This window comes from Carettochelys insculpta, chromosome 31, assembly GCF_033958435.1.
Source record: "Carettochelys insculpta isolate YL-2023 chromosome 31, ASM3395843v1, whole genome shotgun sequence".
Lineage (NCBI taxonomy): Eukaryota > Metazoa > Chordata > Testudines > Carettochelyidae > Carettochelys > Carettochelys insculpta.
In genome coordinates this window covers 7666238-7694165 of record NC_134167.1, presented here as the reverse complement: position 1 = coordinate 7694165, position 27928 = coordinate 7666238, and the positions used below count along the sequence as shown (strand labels likewise).

The 27928-nt window shown below is 42.0% G+C and overlaps 1 protein-coding gene across 2 annotated transcripts; it reads left to right on the top strand.

Annotated features, from left to right (window-relative positions):
* Nucleotides 1–281: 281 nt before the first annotated feature.
* Nucleotides 282–27928, top strand: RAB11FIP1 (RAB11 family interacting protein 1). Of its 2 annotated transcripts, XM_074981708.1 has the most exons (6): nucleotides 282–663; nucleotides 8716–9161; nucleotides 10434–11220; nucleotides 13183–14421; nucleotides 15768–15873; nucleotides 17934–27928. In XM_074981708.1, exons 1-6 carry the CDS (start codon nucleotides 302–304, stop codon nucleotides 18147–18149), a joined length of 3156 nt encoding a protein of 1051 aa, XP_074837809.1. In that variant the 5' UTR covers nucleotides 282–301; the 3' UTR covers nucleotides 18150–27928. The 2 variants fall into 2 exon arrangements, with proteins under 2 accessions (XP_074837809.1, XP_074837810.1); XM_074981709.1 differs by lacking the exon at nucleotides 13183–14421.

Sequence of the window (27928 nt, the reverse complement as noted above, 5' to 3'; positions counted from 1 at the left end):
TGACATGGCAGAGGGGCTGGCTGGAAGCAGGAATGCAAACGGCTCTGCCTGCCCCGGCCCCCCGCACCTGGCAGTCGGCCCCGCCCTCCTAACCCATCCCCACCTGTCACTCTACCGGCCCCGCCGCCGCACCTGCCACACGGCCCCGCCCCGCCCCTACACCTGCCGCTCTGCCCCGCCCCTCCAGGCCCTGCTCTCGCGAGACTTGCCGCGAGCCCTTCCCGGCCGGCTCCGCGCGGCGCCTGAGTCAGTTACCAGCCGGCCAGCGAGCGTGCGGCGGTGCGGCGCGAGGCGGCTCGGGATGTCGCTGTCGGGCTCCCCGCCGCGGTGGGCTCCCACCCACGTGCAGGTGACGGTGCTGCGGGCCCAGGGGCTGCGGCCCAAGGCCAAGGGGGGCAGCGGCGGCGGGAGCGACGCGTACGCGCTGATAGCGCTGGGCAAGGAGAAGTTCGCCACCTCGGTGTCGGAGCGCTGCCTCGGCGCGCCCGTCTGGCGGGAGGAGGCCACCTTCGAGCTGCCGCCCCGCCGGCCCGGCCACGGCGGGGAGCCGAGCCTGCAGCTCACCGTGCTGCACCGCGCCCTGCTCGGCCTCGACAAGTTCCTGGGCCGCGCCGACATCAGCCTGGCCGAGCTGCAGGAGGAGGGCGGCTCTCGCACCACCCGGTGAGTCCCGCCCGGGGCGCGGGTGGCGGTGCGAAGGGCCGGCTTGGGTTGCCGTCGCCGGCCCGCGCGCGTTGGTGCCGTGGCTGACGCCGGTGCTGTGCCCCCCGCGGGGGCCAGGCGCGAGTTCTCGTGGTTTGCTCACTCGTGTGTGTGACGCGGGGCCGTTTGGACTGGAGTTGGGGCCTTGGGTGTTGGAGTGGCCCTGCCCCAGCGTCCCTTGCTCAGGGCGTTGCTCCTAGTTCTTTTCAACCGCCGGCGGAATAAATGGTGCTACCCGCCCCAAGGACTGTGCGGATGTGCACCACCAGTAGCAACGTGGTGCAGGCCCTGGGGACTGTGGGCGCTTTGTTAATCGGCTGGGCAGCACCTGAATCTCTCTGGGGTACATTTACCCTTACCGGAAGGTGGTGATGGTGGTGGTTGTGCTTCCGTGGTTTGAGTTAGTGCACCTAGTGAAGCTGGGCTGACTCGAGCCGCGGCGGCTCCCCTGTTGACCCTTGTACTCCTCGCTGATGTGAGGCATAAGGGAAGTCCAGGGGAAACTGTGCTATCGACCTCCTGCTGTGAGGTCAACTCAGTTGATTTCTGATAGGTTGACTCTAGCTATGCTGTTCATATAGGCTAGATCTACACTAGGGAACAAAGCTGATTCCATACAGGTGATTCATTCATCTAACCATTAGTGTAGCTGGAATTTACTATCAGAGTGGGCTTTCTGGCCTAGTGCAGATGAGGTTCTTTGGGTTGGTGTCGCATCCCTTACTCCACATGATAGCATGAGGTACTAGGGTCTATGGTTGAGTCCAGAGAGAGAGAGTTGTGCTATGTCTTCACACATGGCGAAATTGAATTCGGGAAGATCGATTGTGGTGTGTCAATTGCTGATAAGTATAGACATACATACCCATCGCTGCAGTTGCATACGTTAAATTGTTTTTTCTTCACAGTGTAGACCTGGTGTAGGTGTCTGCTCAAGCACTCAGCTTACAGGGAACACTGGTCAGCACCTTACCATAATAAAGTGAGAGGGTCCATAGATTTGTGTGGGGTGAAGTCAAGCTGGGTTGGAAATGAAGAAATACCCTTTGTAGAAAGTTGGAGAAAGGAGGAAGCTATACGTTTTGTTATTTCAGTGGAAGTTTTAATGTTTTTCTATGTAGACAAGGCTTTTGCTGTACTAAGACAAACTTAATCTAAATTTTGCAGTTAGGTCCTTTGTTGCTGTGGCAATTTAGTTTATAAAGTTTTATCAAAGTAAAAAATATACCCAGTACAGCATCAAGGACATTTATTTTGATAAGTGTAGTGCAGTCAGCATTGTTGTCGCTTTCAGTATGAGAAACTTATATTGGCCATTCTTCGCAGAAATTGTCAAGGTGGGGTGGGGAAGTTGGGTGAGGACAGATGAGGTTGTCTATCTAGGAGGGAGTGGAAAGCAATCTCAGATTTCAGGGGTAAACACAGGAGCAGTTGTTTATGAAACGTGATGTTGTCATGAGGGTTCTGAATTAACATGCCATTGTTATGAATAGGACCAAGTGATGTATGAATGTTTTTTGTAACTTAGAGACTGTTCACTCTGCTTGCTTGCTTGTTGGATTGCATGTAATGTTTCCTTGAGGGATAGGAACAACTTTTAAAATTTATAGCATGGATTTGGGAGCATAGTCAATTGGGGAAAAGACAAAGATGCGGGTTGGTTGATTTTTGAAGGAAAATTCTTTAAAATGGCATTTGGGGACATGCTGTGCAGTTGTCAGGCATTTTTCATCAGATTTTTCTCAGTTTACAACTGGAAGGATGGTTTTTCTGATGTCTAGGCCTGCACCATCAGTGCGTGTGCACACACAGACAGACACACTGCCAGCAGAAAAGATACCACAGGTCAAATTATGCCAATAAACACCTTACTGCGGAACAAAGTGTTCTGTACATTTCATGTGTCTGCAATATAATTTCCTTTGCTTGAAAATGGTCACAGGGTCTCTGTTTTCCTTCTGGTTTGAGTGGCCGATACATTTTGGACCTTTAGTGTTGAATCATACTGTATTACAAAACTACCTGCAGGAGGGGAAGTGGAAGAATGAACAATGGAGTTTGCAACAGGAGTGAAGATTAAGATTAATGTTTGCAAAATGTTTTGAAGATGACTGGCTTTTAGTTGTGTTCTTGTTAAATTATGTCTTTGAAAGGTGGGGGGTTTCTCATTTTATTTTCTTTGATTTTTATGTACTCTGTTTAACACTTTTAATACTATATATTATACTACTCTTAAGGCATCATTGCTTCAAAGAGGTTATTGGCTTCTGATTTTGCAAGATGTGTTAAGAACTACATACACTGAAAGACATGTTTATTACCATAGTTGTTATAAAATGAAAACTTACTTGCATCCCAACAGAAAATACTAGCCAAATGAATGAGACCTAAACTACAGTACCCTCCTTTTCCTGGGATGGAAATGCCATTAGTAATAAGATGACTCAAGATTAATGTGACTGTTCTCTTCTTTGTGCTTCATAGAAGGGACAATAAAACTTGCAGATGAGAAATAAGAACATGCATTTATATTTCTAGGTTAAGAAAGTACAATTTTTTTGACCAGTGCAGTCAACAGCAATCTATTATAGCAGTTATTGGCTTATTTTTTTAACTCTACTAGCTACACTGGTAGTCTTGGTATGAAGGGGTAGATTTTTTCCCTGTTAGGCAAAATATTGCAATTTTAATTGCATACTGTTCATTTGGATTCATAAAAATGCATAGGGAAGCTTAATGTTAGGGTTTTAGAACTTATAATAACTAATCAGCGTTATAAACAATGTACAAATTCATAGTATAGGTTATTCAAGATCACATTGTAATTAAATGTAATTTCTCTAGTGGGCTAACTTGTTAAAGCATAACCTCCAGAAAACTATTTGTTTTGATTGTCTTGACTTATTGTGCCTGAACTAATGACAGTTTGTGTATGGTAATACAAATAAAGGGATTTTAAAAAAAGAATTGTATCTACATTCCTTTTGAGGAAGAAATGATTGACAGGGTCATCTAAATAGATAATATTGAAACTATAGTCGAGTCTTGATAAACCAGTTTTGTTTAAATCTATTAAGGTATTTCAGTACAGACAAACTTAAGTACTCTGGTGCTTTTGTTTGTGTATATATGCTTGTCAGTAGCGTGTGCACAGAAGCTGTGTTGTTTACCTCTAGCAAAACCTTGACCTTCATTACCAAGTTTTGTTGCCAAAAATGCCTTTTTGTGACAAAACAGTAAGTGAAATGTGAAAGTGGGGAGAAATACCCAGTTTTGGCAAAAAGAAACTTCCACCATGGCCCCCCCATAAAAAATATCTCTCTCCCTTTCCTTTATTGCCAACAAAGAACCAGTGTAGACACTGCTGTTCTTGTTCTCTGAAGTAGCTTCCACCAGTAACTATCCCCACACGGCCTGGTGGCTCTTCTGCTCAAGGTTTCAGTCTGTGCCGCCCTAAAGGCATACACCTCTCCTCTTTCAAAGCTCTAGGAAGCATCTCACAGCTGAGGATGCTGCTCCCTTTGGGGAACAAAGAGTGCATCATTGGAATGCTCTGAGCTATTCAGGATGCCCGTCCTGCTTTGGGAAGCCCTGCAGGGGCGGAGGGCACTCAGGAGAATTGTCAGGGTGCCTAGCACAGAAGCAGGGTTTGAGTCTACCCCTCCACTTACTGGCAGCAGCCCTAGCCAGGTCATTGAGCTTTACCACAGTGGCAGGAAGTTCTACCCAACCCCAGCCCACTCTGTTTCCCTGAGTGACATGGCTGGGAGCCAGAGGAGTAGAATGGGCCAGGACTCTCTGGGGAACCAGGTTATCTTGGGATGGAGCCAGGTGTCAGGGAAGTGCCCCCCAGTGCAGTCTGGGGGGGGGTGTGGCTTCAGTGGAATGACCCCCGTCCCCATCCAGCTAATCCCTGCGGGCTGGCTAGAGGGTGGGGGCAGAAACTCCAGTCTATATGGGGGCTACCCCTCTGTCCAGCTGTCACCTCTGCCCCCCCCCCCCCAGCAGTCCCATGCCCTGCGGCCTGCAGGCTGTCTTAGTGGGGTGAAGTTCACCAGGCTGTTCCTGTCTTCCAGCACCCCCTTCTGTGGTCTGTAGGCTATCTGGGGTTGCCCTCTTCCAGCAGTCCCCTCTGCAGACAGTAAGCTCTCCAAAGAGTGGGGAAAGGCTGTGGGTTTGGGGCAGGGAAATTACTTATCAGGTCTTTGTGGCAGGCAAGATGACAGAGCCTCCGCTGCCACTGGTGATCCCTCTGTGTCATGTTCCTCCTGTCTGTGTGCCTGCCTCTGCCCCCTACCTTTCTCCTTCCCAGCCACAACCAAACCCTACCTTTGGTTTAAGTTAGGATAAGAGGAAGCTGCATACCAAATGTTGTGGTCATAGCTCTTACAACTTAAGGCAAGTTCTTGAATAAACATAGCAGTGAGACAATAGAACTCTAAAATATATAGCACTTCTGAAAAATCTTCAGCCATCGTGGTTCAGTATGCAGGAAATGTCCTCCATTTTAGTGTTTAAAAACGGACCTGGAATAATCCTACACTAAGATCTGAAGAAAACAAAGGAAAAACCTAGTAACGCCCCTTGGAAAACATTATTTTCATATCTTGCTTCTTACATTGAACCTTCCTTGTTATTGGTCTGTTGGCTACTAGATTTATTTCAGATTTTCTTCGAGGAGATAGTAAAATAACCCACCATTTTCATTTGTAGCATCTTGTCTAATCCTTCCACTTAGGCTATGTCTATACTATGAACCTTACAGTAGCACAACTGTACTGCTGGAGCAGTGCCTCTGTAAGGTCTCCTGTGCAGCTGCTCTGTGCTGTTAGGAAAGAGTTCAATTAAAAATCCCCTCTGTGTGACATTAGCTATGTCAGCAGGAGAGCATTTCCCACCAACTTGGCACTGTCCGCATTGGCACTTTCATCAGTTGGTTGGGGTGTAAAAAACAAACAAAAACCCCACCCAACACAAGTTAGTGTAAACATAACATTAGTTACAGTATGCAGAATATATATATAACCTTGGCAATGACTGCTGACATGCACATTGCTCATTAATTAGTCTGTGGGAAGGTGCCTACAGTTGGTTGCACAATATTGTGGAAATTTTATTGCTGAAAATAAATAGCTATTCATTGCACAACAACATTCTTAGAAATGATGGCTGTACTTAAGTTATTAGAAGTTGCATTCCTTGAATGTTTAAAGCTTTTTTCATTTGAAAACATTCAGTTGCGACCATTTGATTAGGAAGGCTAAGCAAAATTTATAAAATAAGCTCACCAGTTTACATTTGGAGTCAAAAAAATGTAAGACTGTTCCTTGAATTCAACACGCTTTTAGGTCACAAAAATGGCTTGTGGCTTTTTACATTTGAAAGAAAATATTTTCACTTAGACGAAGTATAAGGCTTGATGAGTAGCACTTGCATTCTCAGATGCTGCACTGAGACTGTTTAGCATTTCCCATGTGTAGGTTTCATTTTAGAGTTTATAGTTTGTTAGTCATTGTAGGCTGAAACTTGGAATGTGGTTGCTTTAAATAAAATGGAACTCAGACTCTAGTTTTTTCACCTCTTTCTTTTGCATGGACTTCTGGAAAACTTCTTTTGTGTATCTCGGAGGAAAACCCACTTTAGGGTCCAAAAATAATTGGAAGTAAACTGCTTGGCCCCATTATTTCTATTTACCGCCCCCCCCCCCCCCCCCCATGTGAGGCTGTGGAAAAACAGGCAGTGAGACGTTTTTGAATTTCATGCTTTTTGTTCCTGTGGTGCTGGAATACTTTGCTTAGTTTGCTTCAGCAGTTAAGCTGCGAGGGGAAAATCCTAGTTCCTTTCCAATCAGTTCTGTGGGGTCAGCAGATCTACAGCTCCTAGTGATTGGCAAGAAACACTCTGTACAAAGGGGCATGATGTCAATAAATGCCAACTCTGTGTACCAACAGGATTGATATGTCGTCACTTAGTACACCTTAACCTGGCAAATAAACAATACTTTAATACTCTTACGCAAAGAGCTGGCAGTTTCTCAAACTAATTTTCAGAAACAGGTAAAACATTCAAAATGTGTTCAAAATAGAAGTATAGGAGTCCTGTCTATTAAAGAGTCTTGCTTTTGTATCTGGATCCTGAATCAGTGTTAACAGACTAAAGTAAATAAAAAAGCAACAAAGATGCTTGAAGCAGTTTTCCCTCTGCTCTTCAGGAACATCTGTATTTTCAAAGTAATGAAATAGTTAATCAAATTGGAATGGAAGGTTTTGGGTAAATAGAAAATGCCTTGACTGAACCATTTCAGATATTAGTGTAACTGCATCCTGTACAGTTGATTCTGTTGCACTGATGCCTTTTCTGGCATACTTGCTGTTACTGTTAATCACTGGGGGTTTCAGGAAGCAGGAAAAAGGTCCAAAGTTTGGGAAATCAACCTGAAATGTAACTTTACTCTTTATCATTTAGTTTCAGTTAACTCTCATAATTAGTACTGTTTCTTGCAGGATCCTGCTCGGCTCAAAACAATCACATACTTTTGTCTTGGTTTATATTGCACATACTAAGGACCTAAAAAAATAGACACAGATATTTTCATTCATTAGAGTGAAGCTTCTGTGCTTCTCCTTCGTTGTACCTCCATACATGGTTCTCCACTTGCCACGTTTTGTGTGGTGATTGGCATTGTAGTCATAATGGATATAGAAGCTGCTTTTAATTGATTAGCCCTGTCTACATACAAAAAGTCAAAGGTGGTATCAGTCCTTGGAAGGAACCAAAAGTACCTTTGCATAGTGAACCGAGAAGGGACTCAAACAGATGAATGGACGCTTCCCCATGGTATGAAGTGCTTTTGGGCCTTATGATTCAATGCATATTAACCTGTTCCCAGGGGTGTGCAACCTGTGGTTCCAGTGTCACATGCGTCTCTTTAAGGATGACTTTGTGGCTCCCAACACTATTATTGTAAATTTTTTAAATACCAACCAAAAAAAACAAACAAAACCATGATGAGTTTTGATAGACAGTGAATGTCTAAAAGCCCCAGAATGAACAACTCGCATCTAAATAGCAAACTGTATGTGGTCTCAATGTTAGCTAACTCCCCCAGTGTCCTCTAGAGAGAGGAGGTTTGGAATGAGAATTAGGAAGACAGTGGTACAAATGTGCATGTAAAGTGTGAGGAAATAGAATATGTAAAAAGTTTGTGAATGTCCTGCAGTAAATGTCACTTCACAAATTTTTGTATGTGCTCTATCTTTAGAATAGGGGTTACAAAAAGTATGGTTTGGTGTTATTTATGAAGGACCATCTTGTATTCCCATGCATTGGGGCTCTTGAATTATTGAGGTTTTTACCAAATTGGAAAGAATGGCTCTTCTTGCTCTTTTGGTTCCCAACCTCTGACCTCTTTCAATTCCTGTGTGGTAGGGTAGCTGTCTGAACCCCATTTTCCAATAGGAAACTGACACAGATTAAATTATTTGCCCTAGAACAACACAGTGAATGTGTGGCAGAACAGGGATGTGAGCTTGAGTGTCCAGAGATGCAGCCTTGTCCACTAACCACTAGACTTTCTCTCTGCTTTGTTTAATTTCTCACAACTTTCCAGTAATTTTATTAGCATGAAAATGTGCCTTTTACATTTGAAGCAATGAGCCTTCAGTTTCTGCCTCTTATCCCCAAGGCTCTGTTGCCAGTTATATCATACGTGAAAACATTTTTTAATGGGGATTCCAAGGACATGCCCTCACCTATGCCCCCAGTGAGCTCTGATTCTTTTGCTAGAATTAAAGTAGTTTCTCAGCTAGCTTTGTTCTGTTTTCTCCTCCCCACCCCCCAGAGTATTTTTCTGTGGCTTGCATTACTGTTTACTAAGTACATCTAACTGTATCATTTCTGCCCTTTTGGGATCTTCTGTAGGTTTCTCTTGGTTGGAAAGTCTATTAAAATAAACAATGTTTAATTGGCTTAAGCTAGTTTTGCTTAAACAGTTTGTTTTTTTCTCTTTTGCAGGTGGTATACCCTTCAGTCAAAGCCAGGCAAGAAGCAAAAAGAGAGAGGAGAGATTGAGGTTGATATTCAGTTCATGAGGAGCAACATGACAGCCAGCATGTTTGATTTATCCATGAAAGATAAGTCCCGGTCTCCATTTGGCAAGCTGAAAGGCAAACTGAAAGGAAAGAGGACCAATGGACTGCCTGACACGGCATCAGCCATCGTTCCTAGCATAACTCACTCACCAGCTGACAGTGAAGAGGAGTCACCTGAGAAAGAGAAGAAAAAATCCAAGATCAAAACTTTGTTTTCTAAACCTGGTTTGCAGAAAACCTCCCTGTCTCAGTCCATGTCAGTTTTACCTGCTTTTCAGCCAGTGAAAGAGAAAGTTAGGCTTAAACCAGGTGATTTTCATTCAAATTGGGGGGATGATGATGATGAGTCTGCTTCTCCAAATTCAGAAAGTGAGTATTCCCTCACAGTAATAATAAAGTTTAGTATCTTAAATCTTTGCTCAGAAGAGGATAATTGTGATGTGATTTTATTGACAGGGTATTAGTGAAGATTTCTCCTGCTTTCTCTAGGGGGGGTAGAAAGTAACAAGTTATTTGAAGTTGTTAGCTGCAATAAGGATTCAAGTGCTGTTGGCAATACATTTGTACCTGGATGATCAGATGGGATTTTTTTATTTTAAAGTTTTTACAAGACACATACAACAGCGTGGCAAGTGGAGAATTTCTTTCAAATGCTCTGCTTGATTTAGAGCTGTCTTGAACTTGGGTGTCTAATACCCTAGCTGAGTGCCATATCTACCAGGCTTCTTGACTTATTCTGGTGTGAGTTTCTGTTTTGCACACCAAATATCAAACCCTTAATTATTTTATGAATAAAATTCTTGTTTTCTGACTAATGCTCCAAAACTCTATTGAAAACATTTAAGAATTTGTCCAAGACCATTCTTTGTATTGTTGGAGCCATTTTGCATGAAGTGGGATACATCTTCCTTGTGATCTAGCTCTTACTGTGTGACTGTTGCAGAAAATTGCCTTCTCTACAGTCTATCTTCCTCTCTCCCCACCACCCAAAGAAAAAAAATTTCTGTACCACAGAGGTATCTAAACTGTGGAGGGTGTGAAGCAACCTTTTGAGGGGGGACACAGTGGGGCCTGGGCCAGCCCTCTGGAGGGGAGACTGGGAAGAGAGTGTCATTAGCCCCCCTTCACCCCCAGTTCTGTTCCAGTCCTGACTGCAGCAGAGTTCAGGCCCCGCTGATACTGCAGGTGGGGAGTGAAGCTACTGCAGCCTGGCTCTGGCACCACTCTCAGCCCCAGACCTTCCTCTGTCTGCAGTCCCAGCCTCATCCAGGGTTGTCCTAGCTTCGACCTCCTTACTCCAATCCACTTCTCCTGGCTCAGTGTGTAAGGGAAGGGACAGATGGGGGTGAATGATAGTCAACTCTTAAAAGTCTGGAGTCCAGTGTCTCAGGGAAATATACTGAGAGGGGTTGCTTTGTTAGTGTGTAGCTTCACAAGTAACAAGCAATCTTAATGACCAGCAAAGAAAGGTATTTGTTAGGTAATGAGCTTTCATGCAAAAACCCCACTGAAGAATCTGAGGAAGTGGATCTTACCCATGAAAAGCTCATTACCTAAAGTAAATGTGTGGGTCTTTAAGGTGCTATAGATATCGATATTAGGGAAATATATTTTCATAGCTTAATATATTTTTTCCCCCAGAGGCCTTTGGAAACAAAGCTGAAGAGAACTCACTTCATGCTCCTGTACTCATGGGTCATAAGAGAACAGCAGGTGCAGACAATAAACTACTAAACCAAACAACTTCCAGCAACACCAAGAAAGAAGGGCTTTCCTTATTCAGTGGCCTGAAATCTAAAAATGATCCCACACCCCGATCCAATGTGTGTATCAATGGCAATCATGTTTATAGGCAGGAAGATGAAGCAAAAAAAGAAACCATGCCAAAGGACAACACTCCTTCCTCTTCCCCTCAGACGTTCAGGAAAAGTCACCCATCTGAATTAGAAGAAAACTTGTCTTCCAAATCCACTATGGAACATGAAAAGACAGGAAGAATGTCTCCTAGCAGAGGTTTACCTGGGTCTCCCTCACTGGAGTCCTTTAAATCTATGACCCTGCCATCGTACAAACTGCTTAGTGGTGATTTGCGGGAAAACAGTGCTTCATTGAGTTTAGAAACTACAAAAGAAGAAAGTAGAGAGGACAAAAAACAGGAAAATAAGAAGCCTACTTTGTTGACTCTAGTCACAGGAAGAAAAGAAGTAGTGAAAAATAGTGATGTAGAAAACATGTCTAATGTGAAGGAAAAGAATGAAATCCCTGAGGACTACAATCAAGAAAGCACTTCAGAAAACAGCCATACAGCAGATGACACCAGAAACAAGAAATCACATAACCCTTTTGATGAAGAGTCAATGGAAGAACAGAAACCAGAAAAGTCTGCAGCCTCTGCAAGGACAATCCAAACCAAAGCTGTTAAACCCAGGTTAGTGTTAGATTTCAGTTTCAAATAGTGATATAAAGCATAGCAGACACATGGTTAAGATGGACCACTTCCTGCCTCAAGGTAGAACTTCTGCAGCTGTTGTGTGCGCTCATTTGTGTTTTACCAATAGATCAAAGTTTAACCAGCTAAACCTTTATTAAGATTCTTGGTATAATATTAACTTTTACTTCCATTCTTAACGAATTTAACTTCCTGTAAATGAGTGCACCAACACAATGGTTTTTAGTTCCTGTATCTCTTCATGTAGTGTGGTGTCATTCCATGTTCTATTAACCCACAACAGAAACGAAGAATGGTCTCCTGCCATACTGTGTAAGCCTGAACTTGTGTTGAAGGGCTGAAATACCTTTAACCAAGTGCTCTCCCTATTCTTTTTGTCTTGGCTTGAAGAGTGACAAATTTTGGAACACGTCTGCTTCTGACATCTTTCACAGAATCGTATGTTTCTCTGGGTCTGTGTGTGATATTTTTTAGAAACTCTGCCCTGTGACTGACTTAAACATAAGAAGCATGGCCTTCCTAACAAGTATCCTGAGATGTCTGTCTTTAACACTAGATTGTCAACTATATTTGTTTAAATACTTTGTAAATGTGAATGTTCTAAGCTATTATGCTATTAATGTTTGTCTTGGATGCAAAAGCAATGATGCACAGGTGCTTTAAAAGTAGATATCACCCTGGTAATCTTTGATTTGTGTGTGGAAAACTTTACAACAGAATCTTTGTGTCGTAAGTAGTAGTATTGCATACAAAATATTTAAACATACATTTTTATTTCAAGTTTAGACTCTTAAATCCTCCCAGTGTCTCATACATCATTAGAATGTTGCAGATTTTGAGAGATCTCTTTTAAAACTTACCCTTGCCTGTCTCTCACGTGTTGCATCTGCAACTGACATGTAAGTTTTTGTCCCTTTTACAGACTGGGAGTGTCTTCAGAGGATGAAACCAAAGCCTTGCTTCCTACCTTTGTGCCTGATTCCTTCCTTCCTCTCCTTTCTGCACATCATTCTAGTAATGAGTAAAACTTTCAGTTCTAAAAAAGAACAATAATTTAATGCACAAGATTCTGAAGACTCTGGTAGCCCTATTCTTTCGTCTCTTGTTTCTGGGGAATGTTCTAATGACAATAAACCATCAATTTCTGACTGGGGACAGGAATCCAAAGCACAAAATTCTGAAAACTTCACTAGTTCTCTCCTGTATAGCCCTCATTCTTCTGCAACTCTGGAGCATGTTTCTCCTCTTCTGACTCCCCTTTCTAATGACAGTAATACTGTTGTATCTAATCTGGGACAAGAATCGAAGGGGCAAGACCTCAAAAGCTTTACTAGTCCTTCCTCTCCTTTCTCCCTTCCTCCTGCTGTTTCTAGCAAAAGCTGTCAGACCTTTGCAATAAACTGTGCTGATTCGGAGCACTCTGCTTTTGTTCCTTCAGAATCTCAGAATGCAAGTTGGACTAGTGATACAAATAGTGTCAAATTATCTGAAGTCACTGACTGAGAGTCCTCCTCTACCTATGTATGAAAGAGTTGGGCAGACCCAGAAGAAACACTGTGAGGCCGAAGCAGTACAGATAGTATCACTAGCTAAAAAGAGTCACAGAGGTTTTAAGCAATCTGTGACCTTTCATCTTGATGAGCTGGAAAGTACTGACTCCAGCAGAAATCATGTTGAGGCTTTAGGCAGACAGCAGTGTGAGAAATGGCATCCTCATCAATATGAAGAAATGCTCACTACAGGTTCAACCACAATAGAAAAGAGACAAGGGTTTGCCGCTGTGCTAGATATGGAGTGCTACCCTTCATCTCAACTCTGTGATGAAAATAGGAATTGTGTTCAGAACAATGAGAGCACTGTTCAGGATGATGCTGAAACCTGGACGAAAGATAGCAAACAACTAATTTCTTTTTCCAAGTCTAATTATAGCCTTTTTCCTAGGAATGCTACGGTACAGCCATTTTCTCCTGAAAGCAACTTAAATGAGGAGCAAGAAATATGTAATGGAAAGGAAATGAAGCATTCACTCAACATGGGAGAATCTGGGCTCATGACAGAGTCTAAGGTAACTAATGCTGTCAAAAGTGACTCATCACTTGAAATAGAGCCACCCAAACCAACCCCAAGAGTACTCACATTGCTCCCGAAGGACACTAACAAATCAGAGGATGTTGCTGAACTGAACCCTGTATTTATAAAGCCAAAGCCTGCACCAAGAAATGCTGTAAGTCTAAATAAGTGTGCACCTGTTTCTCTGACTGGTAGACTGAAAGATGAAGAGGTGCTTATTCCATCTGACAACACAATGTCTGATACCGGATTTGTGTTTCAACATAATTCCATGAACCCGCATGAAAACCCAGCAAGTGACAGCTTACTTAAAACTATCGCTCCAACTACACATGCTCTTGACCGAGATGATGGTGGCAGTGGATGCTTAAAAACCAAAGCTTATGACCATGATGATTCATTGTTTGACTCTGAAACACATCTTAAGTCTGCCTATCCAGTTACTGCAGATCAGAACTCAACACTTGTTGGGCTGCCAGTTATTCCAGAGGCAGGATCTGATGATGAACTGCTAGACAAGAATGAAAAGAACAATGAAATGAGTGCAATTTCTAAAAGCTATCCGAATATTGGGAAAAAGGATATAGAGTCACTGTCCTTCACTGAGGAGAGAAAAGTGAGTTCATGTCTGAGCTCTACTGATCCAGCAAGTGTGTGTCAGGAGGGACAAGCTGCCCCTGAAGATAACCTTAAATCGAGCAAGCTAAAATCAGGAACAGACATTTGTAGTGCAAACAAGACTAGTGAGTCAGGTTTAAATATGCTGCCTTTCCCCAACGAGCATGGATGTGTTGTTGAGGAACAGGAACTGAAGGAAGCTAGCAACATTAAGGAAAATAGGAAGAGTGATTTTTTTGAGCCCCCTGAAAAGTCGGTATCTTTTACCTCCCCGTCCAGTTCTTCTCAACTCTCTACTTTCTCTAGTTCCTGCCAATCTGGTACTTGCAGCAGTAGTAGAGCAGAATCAGTGAAAAAGCCACCAGCAGACAGCTTCAGTGATGAAGTTGAAAATGCAGGCAAGAAGAAGCGGCTTCGGGCATGGGTTTCACCCTCTGAGATACATCCCAATCAAACCCAGCAGACTGAGGGAAGTATGTCTGTTAAGCAAAGGTGAGAATGTTGGGAAATACGTAGAAATTGTCTACATTATACAAGAAATAATTTTTTCTTGTTGCATAAATATCGTAGGCTTTTAATGATGGTGTTTCATTCAATCTTATCTTTGTCTGACTAATGGGTATTGTCAGTAACCTGTATAATACTGTGCAGTAAACCCTCCATTTTTTACAGACCCCAATTTGGCAGACTTTGGGCCAAAGGACATCTGGCAGCACCCCATTGTGCTCAAAGTCTGCTTAATCGGGCCTTGTAAAATCCTAATGTGCCCCCCCGCAAAAAAAAAAAAAACAGAAAAAACTAAGGGTCTTACCAGGTCTGCTGTGGTTAAACCCTCCACCACCTCCACTGCCAGAACCACCATGTACTTCTCCCCCCAGGGGTGGGGTGCGTACCCAGGCAGATGGCACTTGCATGTGCACCCCACCCCAGTGAGAGGAAACCGTGACAACTCCAGCAGCAGCTCTTGCAGCTGCACGGTGCATTGTGATCTCTAGCTTTTCAAAATGAGAAAATAAAATCACTGGCAGCACTGAGAACTGTGGTGTTCATGTTACCAGTAAAGATTTCTAAGTGTTAAAACATACTGCAGCAAACTTACTTAATGCGTTTAATAGGACTAATTTCCAGAGCAGTTCACAGATCCAGCTAGCTGGCATCTTAAGATAGTCTGAGGTATACACTGAAGTCTGTTTTTCTGGTAAACTCTTAATGTCAAAACCTTTTTAATCTTTTTCCTGTATTACAGAGCTCTGTAGCAAATACTTAAGGGAATTACTGTTCAGAAATCCATTCAAATACAATTGGAAAATTATCTCTACTTTTTATATTTACCATTACAAATGGGTCTAGAGAACACAAAGATTGACTAGGCATCAAGTGTGTCACAGCTGTCCATTTAGAGAAGATAAAATAAATCTGCTGCCCAAGAGAATATTTGGTACGCAGACTTCTGATGAAGATAACAAGGGAAAATTACATAGACTCTAACTTTTGTAGTAATTTGTGTGTAGTTAACAAAACAAACACTAAGCACTCATGAATAGTGTAGATTGGTTACATGAGGTGCTCCTCTTTGTTTCCCGTTCCCATGATGCTGTGTTTTTTGAATGCAGTAAAAGTAAGTCAGCAGAACAGAGAGCCTGTGTGCATCCAGTGGAAGACTATTATTAGAGGTAGAACTCCATCCTGGAATTTGAATATTTTGTATCTTGACGTGCGTAGAGAAATTTAAGTTGTGTTCAGCCTTCCTGGATGTAGGAACCTGTTGGGTTCTTTGTTTGTGATGTCATATCAGGATGTTAAGGAGCTTCCTAAGCAAGTTGTGGCTTTTGTTTCAGACCTCATCTGGTAAAGCCAATGAACACCACAGCAAGTAAGTCACATACTAAAAATGTGATTGCAACCACAAAAATGGATGAAAAATGGACTGAGAGCAACAGAAAGGTATGAAAAGTTGAAATATGAGTTAAAACTTAATAATGATTACTGTGACCTTTTTCTTCCAGGGCACTCAATATGAACTTGCCTGCTTGAGGCATCTTAGATGTTTTTACTCTGACACTCAAATCATGTCATTTAAAAGATCTTTTCATTTTCTCTATATTCTGGTGGTGTGGGCAGAAATTGAAATCACTTTTGTTCTTATTTAGTGCAAATAACTTCAAAGTATAAAATGATTCTTGATGTGGATTCCCAAGGAACTGTGGCTAGAGTAAAACCAGAAGTTCTCTTTTGGTTTCACACTAGATGGGTAAGTTGGTGGGGAGGCTTGGTTGTGAGCCAGGAAGTTAGCCAGTTAAAAGTGCCGGGGGTGAAGGGTGACAAATGTGCTACTTTGTAGTCTATTCTTGCTGCCTCCAATATGAGGCGTGTGTCCACAATAGCAGGGATTCTGCTTACTATGTGATCCTCCTGAATGGTGACCGACAGTCTGTCTGTCTGCACTTCTGATCATCCTTTCAGCAGTGACCAGTAGGACCTATAATGTTGTAATTTGCTGCTTTGGGAGCTTCCACAAGCGAGAAGTTCCTCAGCAGCCTGAAAGGCCACATGCCCACTTGCTAAAGCCTCCAAGTGTTCTCTCATAAAATTAGGTTCTGTTTCTCAACGTGCATTGTTAAAAGCTTTCACCTTATCTCTTCTCTTCAGACCTCTGAAAAGTATTATCTAAATGTTTTGTATAAGTTCTGATCCCTGAGAGCATTAGATCAGAGGTTTTTAAAATGAGTAAAGAGTGTTCTGACAAAATTCTAATTTGAAATCCAGGTACAGATTGGCTTGTTATGTAGGATATCTCACCTCTGTGTGCCCTCCCGCAAATCCCAAAGTCTGACTTGGGTTTATGCTTCAGTGCTGAAAATAGATGTTCCTGCTCAGGCTTTGAGACTTCTAAGTTAAATGGTCACAAAAGAAAAATGTGACCGAGAAGTCCTTCTCTTCCCCCCCCCCCCCCCCCCCACCCTGCAGCAATAAATCAGGTGTGCTGCTACAGTGCACAGAAGCTTGTTTTTTAAATATCTGGGGTTTCCGAAACACACCTTGGCTGTACAAATACAAAACAGTTCCCTGTAGTGCTGTCCAGTTGGGTTAAATCATAAATTAAATTATGAATGTCTGTTATACAATGAGTACTGTCTACTACAGTAATATTTATGCTAATTCTACTTGTATTTTTATTGCACTGAAAAGGAAGTATAGCACATTATGTAGTCATCTAGGAAAAACCATTCCTATCCAGTGCTTTAAGCAGCAAACTGCATTTTAATTTTAAGGATAACTGTACAGCAATATACTGCTAATTTGTCAGAATAGAAAATTGTTAACTATATTTTATAAATTTGTGTCATAATGTACATTTACTGCTGTTTAACCTGAGCTAGTCTCTCACTTTATTCAATATATTTAACTTGCTGTTCCTTAAATCTTTACATACAGATTTTTTTTCATAAGTACTGAATGTACAAATGTTCTCATTTTAAGTCTTCCCCTTTGAATAGCTGTCTTGGGCTTCCTAAATCCAAAAGTATCAAATATTCACGTGCCATAAAACTGCAGTGCTTCAGGATTTTCCTGTTTTCCTTTCCACAATTTTGGTAAAAGTCTCCACCTGTCCACATCTTGAACATTTACGAATATCTGCCAATAATTACCACTTTGCTGTCATTTGCAGCTGCCATTGATAATTGGCCTAATGTCTCTTTTTTTACAGTAACAGTTGCATTTGTGTCACTTTAGTATACTGTGCTTGATCTTTGCAAATTTTCTGTCATTGCTGGTGCTGCAAATATGGGAACTTGCTTTTCCTGTTAACTGCAGTAGTAATGACTTGATAAATCCTGAAATGCCAGTTGTGTGAAATTTTGACAAGATGTAGAGTACCATAATTTCCTGTAAGAGCAAAGAAGTTGTTTTTGATAACCAATATCCCTGGAATTCTTCAGTCTTCTCATATTACTGTAAAATGCTTCTTTCTGCACTGACCTTGTTTCTTTTCTCTTCAAAAGAAATATAATCCTTCAGACCCTGCTTATGCTTATGCTCAGTTGACACATGATGAACTGATCCAGCTGGTACTGAGACAGAAGGATACTATTACAAAGAGAGAGCACCAGGTACGGGAGCTAGAAGACTACATTGATAACTTGCTTGTCAGAGTCATGGAAGAAACCCCCAACATTCTTCGGGCTCCATCTCAAACATACAAGGCTGGAAGGGTGTAATACCTCTGCCAATGGTAAATGTGAATAAAAGACTGGGCTTCCACCTTGTTACTCAAACTTCATAGGTAGACAATGTGACACTTGCTGATGTTTGGTACCTGCTGCCTACAAAAGTCACTCTTCTTTGTGTCTTGCAAAAGTTGATTTCACTAATCTGGAGACTAGTTAATAATTATACCAGGTCTTGAATACATAAGCCAAAAAACACAATAGTCAGACGTTCTCCACTTTTCTTTCTGGCACCCTGTAAATATTTTGCCACTCTGGGGAGGCTCTGATAAAGCATCTAATCATGTGGCTGTGAAGGTTTTTCAAGTAATTCTCAGTGAGGCACTAATGGTTCTTGGCTTCCAACTCTACATATTTTATTGGTATTGGTTGTTTAGCTTAAGGGTCAGTGTTTAAAAACTGAGCCATGTTTCTCACACTCAAACAGTTAAGTTTACTATTTAAGTTGCAGTACAGTATAAGCCATCCCATACACTAGTTCAAGGATATGATAGCTTTGTTGAAATAATGGTTACCAAAATTGAAATGACCTCCAAAAAGAGGCTTGGTAACTGTAAGGTGCCTTATTCTAAATGGTATCGTGCCCTTTAAACATGCTCTAAAGTTAGATGGTATTTAAATCTACATGAAAATGTGATTTGTGCTAATCAAGTATCTGTATCTCCTATTGGGAAGGTAAGGACAAAGCCTGCATAAGTCTAACGAAGAGAAACTTCACAGCAGTGCTCTTAGTAGGATCTTAAGGCTGCTTTAATATAGCAAAAATCAAGTAAAGGTGCCAGTGCCATTCTACTATATGATTGAAGAGCATTTAGTTATGAAACAAAACAGATCCTCATTTAGATCACTGTATATTCTAAAATTCCTATCATATTCCTAATATGACTGAAGATTCTTGTTCAAACTAAGGGGCACACAACTCCACCCAGTCTACTCTGGGTCCTGTATAAACATGTATGTACCAGTTTCCTTCATGATATATGTCCGTAATTTGTTTATATTGCTTTGTATAGCAAGTTATGGGAAAATTTTCTTTTCTGCCACTCAGGTTCATAGCTGTATCTCTGTAATCTAAGTCAAATGAATTTGTGACCTGGCTCTCTTAATAAGGGAGTGTGCAAATAGTGGCTTTTAAAAAAAAAATTATCTAGTTTCCAGTAATAAGATTGTGGCTGAGAATGTTAAACCAAGTTTTAGTTTAAATGTAATCAGAAAACACTGTGCTGCTATTTTGCAAGATAATCAGACTCCTCTGAATCTTTTTACCTTAGTCTGCTATAACTGTGCAGTCTGCCATGGACTGTTTCCCATTTATGTCTGATAGTAAGCAGCAAGACACCAGCAAATGATTATTTTAGCAGGCTTTCTTTAAATCATTATTTTAGGATAGTGTTAAGAATCTTTTGTAAAATTCAGCACTTAGCTGGAAAGTTGTGATTATATTCAACATTTATGTCCACGTGTAATATTGGGGCTGATTTGTGCCAAGCTCTCAATTTTAACTCCTGTCGCAGCTCTCCAGTTGGCTTCTTGAAGGCACAGTGAGGCTCAGTGACACCATACTGAAATACTTTGGATAATCTGTTTCAATGTCTAGAATGTATTCTGAAGCAAGGGGGGGAACCCAGCAAACTCTGTTTAGGTAAAAGGGTCCATTAAGTCTTCCCTGAAGTTCTGATAATTTCCCTTTTATTTTGAGAGCACAGTGTCACAGTATTTCATACATTGGAGCACTTTAATGAGAGGTGACACTAGTTGATGTTTCTATTAGACTTTTTAGTTTTATTGACTTATTCAATAGCTTAACAAAATACTGGAGACCACTGTAGTCTTCTCAGATGGTGTATTTTTGTAGCGAAGCCTACTTTAATCTATTTTGATAGAAATCAGTGTTTACTGGAATTGTATGTGAATATATATGCTGTTCTGTGCATTGTTACTGTATAGATTAATGTGTGATTACAAAGGTATAAGTAAAACTTAACTGACTTATCATAGAGCCTTCCTTCAGAGGAAGCCATAATGCAATAACTCATAATATTATGAATGAAAGATTTTAAGGTTTGTAACCTTCTAGGGCCTCAGGTACTTAGAAGAAATAAGTGTTTGAACAGATTTCAAGTAAGGGGGAAGTTTCACTGTCCCAGGTGGGTAGTTCCGTGTAAATGATCTTCCACTGAAACTGACTCACTGCTGCTTGTGCCTTGACATAATGAGGAAGATGAAAACCATTTCAGTTACATCTAGGCTCCTTGATGCTTGTCTGGAGAGGAACTGTTGCCTCTACCTCTCTTTTGAAATGTTTCCTTTCAGGGCTTGATTCCATAGCTTTACCACAGGTTTCTTGCTTTGAGAGAGCTCTGTTTAGTGCCTTTGAGCAGTAGTTACATTCTGAATTTTTTAAACTGGTGTTATAAGAATGATTGAACTTGGTTTCTCCTCCAGTCTAAATGACTCCAGTGATATGAAACGATTTGCTTTTCTTTTTAAGCAGTTGTATTTCTTCTCTGGTGTTAAGGTACACCTCCAACTACTGCACCTGTTGATTTTCTAGAAAATACAAGGATGTTTATCATTAACCCAATATTCTTATCTTGGGAAATCTTAAACCCTGTGGTTTCAGTATCTGCTGTTAACATTCCACTTAACGTAATGACATTCTACTCTCAAACAGGACCATAGGATTTTGGTAGGAGTTTTCTCTTTTGGTCATCTTTTATACCAGTTAACTTGCAGTCTGACAGACAAAAGGTTAGCTGGTTGCCCTTACTGAGGCTTGATCTCTTGGTTGCATGCAGCAAGTCTCATTGAGATTTGTGCACTGCCAGGAGTGTGAGGTCTTTTACAGGCCATACTTCTACTTGATAAGCTTTGAAAATGTTGCACAATCTTGTACCTCAGATTTTTTTATTGGCAATGCTATTTGAAGTGTTTTGACATGGCAGGACTGGAATTTGTTAAGCCAGGTATTTAATATGAACACCTATCAGATAAAGGTTTGTTTCCCACGCCCCTGTACAGTTGCTTATTAAATTTTTAATATTGAAGGATCTAAATGTAGCTGTATGTCTATTTTCTGCTGTTACTCTGGGTACTTTTTTCGTTTTGGTTTTAAAAATGACTTGCACTCTTACGGAACACTAAAATAAAAATTTTAATTCAGTGTTTGACCACTCTTTTTTTCACTAGGCTCCAAGTGCTAGAAAATGCATAAGATAGAGCAGAGAGAACTCAGTGGAAGGGACAAATGGCTAATGTGTGTAATCTGGGGAACTGTTCTGCAGAGTGAAAGCAGCCTTTTCCATCAGTGCTGAGAAAATTGGATTAGCTTTCCCAGCAATTCCTAAAACTTGCATGGAGAAACCATTTTATGCCACACGTGACTGATTACAGTGGACCAGAGTCTGTTGCAATTCAGGCTCAATGGCTGAAGTTAGAGAAGTTGGGAATATAGATAGCCAAATGTCAGTGTGTCAATCGAGCAGGTGAAACTGGCTGACAGTTTTAAAAAAAGTTTGTGTGCTATGAAAAGTAAGAGGTGTTTAAGATTGAATGTAGCATCTCAAGGCAATTCTGATTCATGGCCTACGATGCTTCTTAAACTTTGGCTGCCAGTTTGTATTTCCCACAAGCTTCTATGCTTTGCAAAATATCAGTGTTTTGATAGTTGTCAGCTCCATGTTCACTTCTGTATAGCGAAGCACCATGGGGGTGGCTGGTCTCGCTTCCCCCCCCCCCCCCCCAGATGAAGTAGCAGTACCCTGGTAAATTTAAATTGGTGAAAGAGCTGGGCTGAAGTTCCTCAAGATGGCAATCCACTGCTGAACAAGTGCAGAACTGCCAAGGGCAGGGCATACTTTGCTCTGTTCTGCAGGCAGCGTTCCAGCTTTCTTAGGAGCTGAGAAGGGAGTGATGTCTTCAAGGCATTTTCTTGGATCGATTGTGCCAACTAAGTCTGAGTTTTTGATGTGTACTCCTCTTCACTGGGAATTGCATAAGATGCTAACTTTTCAGAAGCCAAGAGTAACAACTATAGATTGTAGCAACCAGGGATGTATCTAGACAAACTACAAGTGTAGCCATTACCTCTATCCTCTGAGCTGATGAAACCTGACAAAGTTCTTTCTCTTGTTTGTTGTGTGTATTTGCTCCTCTCTACTGGGAGGATTTAAAAAAATGACAGTGCACTGTGGCTCGCAGGTCCCCATGATCCAGTACATTCAACTTTCAGGTTGGCAGAATGTGAGTAGAAAAAAAAGACTGTCACAAGCATTGCTGTTGCCTTTCCTTCTCCCTTGGGATTTGCTGGAGGGATGAAAATGGTCTCTAGCTGCACTGAGTGCATGGCAAACACCCATGGGGTGGGAAGCTGAGCTGATGAGTTGAGCAGCGTATGGAGACTGAGCTTATTTACGTGATAGAGAAATGTCTGAAGGAGTTATTGCTCAAATCATGCCATTAGAACCAGTTTAGTAAGTGTCAGTCCATCAGGAGCAATTTAACTGCATTGACCTTTACATCTTCTTCACTCTTTGTTCAGTATATCTAGGCAGCAAGAACAACAGGGGGCAATAATCAGTTCTTCTTTGTCTCAGTCAGACCCTTTTGAGCCATCACTTGAAAGAAACAATGTCTGGAGAGTGGAGGCAGAGAGAAGCTATTGTAGTGGCATCCATATTCTCCTTAAGGCAACTACCTTTCAGGCCAAACTGGATATTTACGTCCTTATGCATTCATAGCGAAAGGTTCCTGCCTCTGCCATGGCCATAAGCAGTAATGACTTAGGAAACAGTAGAAGCCAGCACTGAATAGAAATTAACTGGTACTTTTCAAGCATATCATCCTTGTGTAGCTCTATTGAGGTATTGTAGTGACTTGGAAGAAAGCTAATCAGATAGCCACTGTCTTGCTGCAGCTGCTTCTACCTGGGCTTTGCTGAAGAAAGCAAATCATAGCTGAATACATCATGGGAAGCAGGGCTTCTGTCTTCAGTTTTACATAAATTGTCTGTCTTGGTCAGATCATTGCCCAGAAAATACCAAACTAGATGAGCCAATAATTGAAGCATCTCAAAAACCTCTTGCCAATGACTGTGGCAAATTGGGAAACTGCTGTGGTCTGGTAAGCAACTTCCCACCTCTCCTGAACTCCACTTCCTTGGAAGCATGAGGCTGGTTTATTCTTTAAAACATGAAGGCTGGTTAGCAGTAGCTGCATCGGTGCTAGAAATTGGCCCTTATTAGGGACGTTGCTTGTGTAGGTTTAGTGGAGAAGTTCCAGTAGTGGCTGGTTGATTTCCTATGTATTTCTTTGCTTGTTAATTTTTCTGCCATTGTGTAGCAATATCTCTAGGAATTTTCATTTGTTAGTCTAGTCTTATGTATGAGATTCAGATGCCAAATGACGTGCACATATTTGATCTGTAGGCTGATGCTAAGAATGCACATCACATCTTTCTTTGTTGAATAGTAATAGAGAGGAAGCCGTGCTAGTCTATACACTATCAAAACAAAAAGCAGTCAAGCACATCTATCTTTGTTTTTGTATTACTAACGATTTAAACATACCCAGCCTCATAGCGATCCTCAGCAGCAGAAGACTATGATGGCTTGGTCTTGTGTGAAGAATGGGTGATGAATGTTTTCCCAAAGAAATCCTCTTCGGTGAACTGTCATGTGGGATGAGAAGATGACCAAAGTTAAGATTCAAGATTATATGCAAAAAAGCCATGAAAATTTTGACATTGATCTAAACTCCTGGGAATCTCAATCATCAGATCGAAATACCTGCTAACAATTGCTATGAGGGCACGTCATCCTTCAATAGTATATGTGCAAGTCACGCAAAAGAACTTTGTCTTAGAAGGAAAAGCTCTCAGACTTCACAATTTGGAAATAGACTGATGTGGTTATTGCAATCAACTGTGCAAATCCAGTATTGGAGAGAGAAGCCATGAGAGACGCTGCAGACTCAAACACAGCCCATGGAGCTTCACCGCCACTGCTAACCGCTGTCTTTTGAGACAAAAAGGGGCCATAGAAACATTTGAACCTATCTGATATCTCATTTGCTTTTGGCAACTTCAGAGTTCAGTTATCACTTTCACTGAGTTGATGGGGACCAAGTTTTTCTACATTTTTACTGAGAGGCCAGAATGGCTTCTGTCAGCACTGAATAAATGTATTAGATACCAATCTAGGACCTTCTGACTACAAAGAGGCAACAGCTACCTACTGATTTAGACTAAAACTTGACTCAATCTTTGAACAACTTTCATTAGATATGAAATAGCTCACATCTTCCTATTTGCATCAGGTCCTTTTTACAAGGAAAATGACTACATGACCATCAATCCTCTCTTCCATCTAGTGAGGCAAAGGTGGTTCATATTTCAGTGTGAGGATGGAGGAAGGCACAGTCTGAGGGAGGGAGGGAGAATATAAACTGCAGCCACCTGAGAGCTACAAATTGTTCCACTTGGAGCACCAACCCCAAGATACAGTTTAGTAATAAGAGACTGGTGCTCAGTACAGCTCAGCCACCCACCATCATTCCATGCCTGACAGCCCTCCCCACTTTGGGAGGGAAGACTATATGTGTTTGTTTACAACTGCTCTGCTTTCAGGGAGGCATGGACTGGACTTTGCTGTGAGTTGCCACTCAAGTGTAAAACGTCCTTTGCAATCCGGTGAGAATGGTAAGTATGTGGGATTTTGGAGACCTGGGTTCAACTCTTCCCTGTGCCCATTGATGTGGATTTTGCAGAGTTGAACTGTCTTATTAAGCTGGTCTGCTTTAACTACTGAATAAGTCAAAGTATGTGTGAGAAGCCCTCGAAAGAGCAGGGGATTAGGTTACTGACCAGGCATGGGGGATGCTGTGGTTCAAGTCCCATCTCAGGAAGAAAGGCGTTTGGCAAGCAGCTCGTATTCCCTTTTAATTAACATAAAATCACGTTTTTTGTCCCCCTTGGCTAGGCTACCTGCCCCATCTGTGGAAGATCCCGGTTCCAATCCTCCTCTGCAAAGGGATTGGACCATGGGTCTCCCACCTCCCAGGGACCCTGCCTCCCTCTCCCTCCCATCTCCACCACCCCTCTGTCCCACCTGTCTCCCTGACCTTAGTATCATCAGCAAATTTTGCCATCTCGCTGTTTATCCTTTTCTCCAGATCCTCTACAAATGGGTTGGATAGGACTGGTCCAAGTATGGACCTTTGGAGGACACCACTAGTTACTGCTCTCCGTTCTGAAAACTTACCATTTATTCACACCCTTTGCTTCCTGTCTTTATCAGTCCATGAGAGGACCTTCTCTCTTATCCCAGGACAACTTACTTAAGAGTCTTAGGTGAGGTAACTTGTCAAAGGCTTTCTGGAAATCTAAATACGTTATATCCACTAGATCCCTCTGTCCATGTATTTGACTGCCTGAAAGACCTCTAGTAGACTAGTAAGGCATGATTTACCTTAACAGAAATCATTTTCATCTTTCTCCAACAAATTAGTGTCTGACAATTTTATTCTTTTATGATAGATACTGACATTACTATGGGTCTATAGTTGCAAAGATCACTTCTAGAGCCCTTTTTCAATATTGACATCACATTAACTATCTTCTAGTCATTAGGTACAGAAGCTGATTTAAAGGATAAGTTACAAACCACAGTTAATAATTCTGCAATTTCTCAGTGAGTTCACTCTTGGGTGAATGCCAGCTGGTCCCAGTGACTTACTCTTAGGTTTATGGATTTATTCTAAAACCACCTCTAATGGCACCGCAATCTGAGATGAGTCCTCAGATTTGTCACCTAAAAAGAAGGGCTCAGGTGTGGGAATGTCTCTTACGTCCTCAGCCATGAGGACCAAAGCAAAGAATTCATTTAGTATCTCCACAATGGCCTTATTACCTTTGAAAGCTCCCTTCGCATCTGTTAATGCACTTTAGAGCATATTGAAAGTTCAAATCTAAATTCAAATGCTAGTGCAGCCTTCATGCCTCTGTTGGCCTTCCGTGTCTGGTTTCAACAGCCCCACATGGTAGGGCCAAAGTGAGAATCTGTTCCTGCTGGAACTATTGGGTTTTGGAGCTGTGCGTTTGGCAGCCCGGGGGAAGACTCACAAGATGCTTTCTAGGTGATAGGTTCACTTTATAACTTTTTGTGTGTGTTCTCAGCTCCAAAACAAGCATGAAATAGCAGCTGTGGTATGTCAGTAACTTCGTTGTGTGCTGTCATTTATAACCCTGCTCCCATAACCTACCGAGGGAGCAATTTGAGAGCAAAGAGCAGAAACACTCTGACATGGTCACACATCAAAGCTGAAAGGGCAGTCTTAGAGGCAGCTACATCTCTGCCTGTTGATGGCTGAATAACTTAGGACCAGTACTTCGAACTCAAGGCTTGGGGAGAGCTGAACTACCCAGAAAGCTAATGAAGAACCGAGTGGTAGCTGAATCAAGTGGTCCTTGCTTTGTAGCACTAGGAATATTTAAAGGTAAGTAACTGCTGTCCAATGCAACAGCAGCTTTTCAGAGTCTACCTAGCTAGGGCTCAGTAGCAGAAGTAGTGACAAGTTTTGCTGAGCCCTGGGCAAGGGTGAGGGAGGCTCAGCTCTGCGCCCCCAGAATGGGTGGGACGGAATTGGGGCTAGGCACCCCCAGCCAGACCTCAGCACCATCTGGGGCTTCAGCTGCTGTGGCCCTTTCAAAATTGCTGGGCCCCAGGCAGTTACCCTACCCCTCTCAATCGTGTATTGAACAGTGGTAAGAAGCAAATATCTCTAACAGCCACTAGTTTTTCTAGGAACAAAACACTGCCACAGAGAACAGCCTCTCTCAGCCAGCACCTGAAATATACAAACTGTCAAACATACACAATCATGCAACAGTTTAAACTGTGCAAGTGTCTTCTGTTTCCAAAGGATGGGCTTTAGCAGGGGACTTTTGGTTACAAAAATGATGGTGCAACTACCTGCTCTAGAAACGACCCTGCCTTTTTTTGCAGCAAAGCTATGAAAGCACCTGTGCAACAAGAGACCTGTGTGACCCAGGGAAGATTTGGTGTGCTCTGACGCATGCAGTTGTGACAGAGCCCAATGCAGCGCCAGAGGACTGAACATGTCAGAGACAGATTCTGATGGGAATAAAAACAGTTCAGTTGTTTGCAAATGACTGTGGTGATGCTGGTAGACCAGGTACCCGCTAATGTCATCTCCCCGTGTTGCAAGTAAATACTGACAGGTACAGAGCTGGAGTCAGTCCAGGTCACTTGTTGGTGGGGGTGTGTGTAAGTCTGACAGAAGTAGAATTCTAAGTAAGTGTTTCGTATTTGGACTCTGGTGAATGCTTGTGAGTTGCTGTCTGCATTAATATGATTTGTGCTAGCTAACCCCCATCCTGTGGGGTAACATTGGAGCCAACTGTGCGGCTGTACAGTGAACCCCTGCAAGCATACGAACCCCCATATAACAGAGGGACAGCAATACTGGAGGCAGCATTGTGAGGGTGACTATTTTTATGAGTGAATACAGCTCTGAAGTGTTACATTAGACATTTGATGATAGAAGGGTTGTAGAATGCCCTGTATTCCTGGATACTCTACATAGCTTAATTTTATGTATATATAGGAGTTGTCATTACTGTAATAAGTAGTTTCATGTATTGTCATTATATTCAATGTTAAGTAAGAAGAGAATTACAGCTGTACCAGGTGTGCTCTAGATTATGTCTGAGACCAAGCAGGTTACATCAAAAATAAATGTGTTATAAATTA

Coding starts and splice junctions, on each gene's coding strand:
- RAB11FIP1 (XM_074981708.1), top strand. CDS start 302: ATGTCGCTGTCGGGCTCCCCGCCGCGGTGGGCTCCCACCCACGTGCAG. Junction 9,162..10,433: donor TGCTTCTCCAAATTCAGAAA/GTGAGTATTCCC, acceptor TTTTTCCCCCAG/AGGCCTTTGGAAACAAAGCT. Junction 14,422..15,767: donor AGTATGTCTGTTAAGCAAAG/GTGAGAATGTTG, acceptor CTTTTGTTTCAG/ACCTCATCTGGTAAAGCCAA.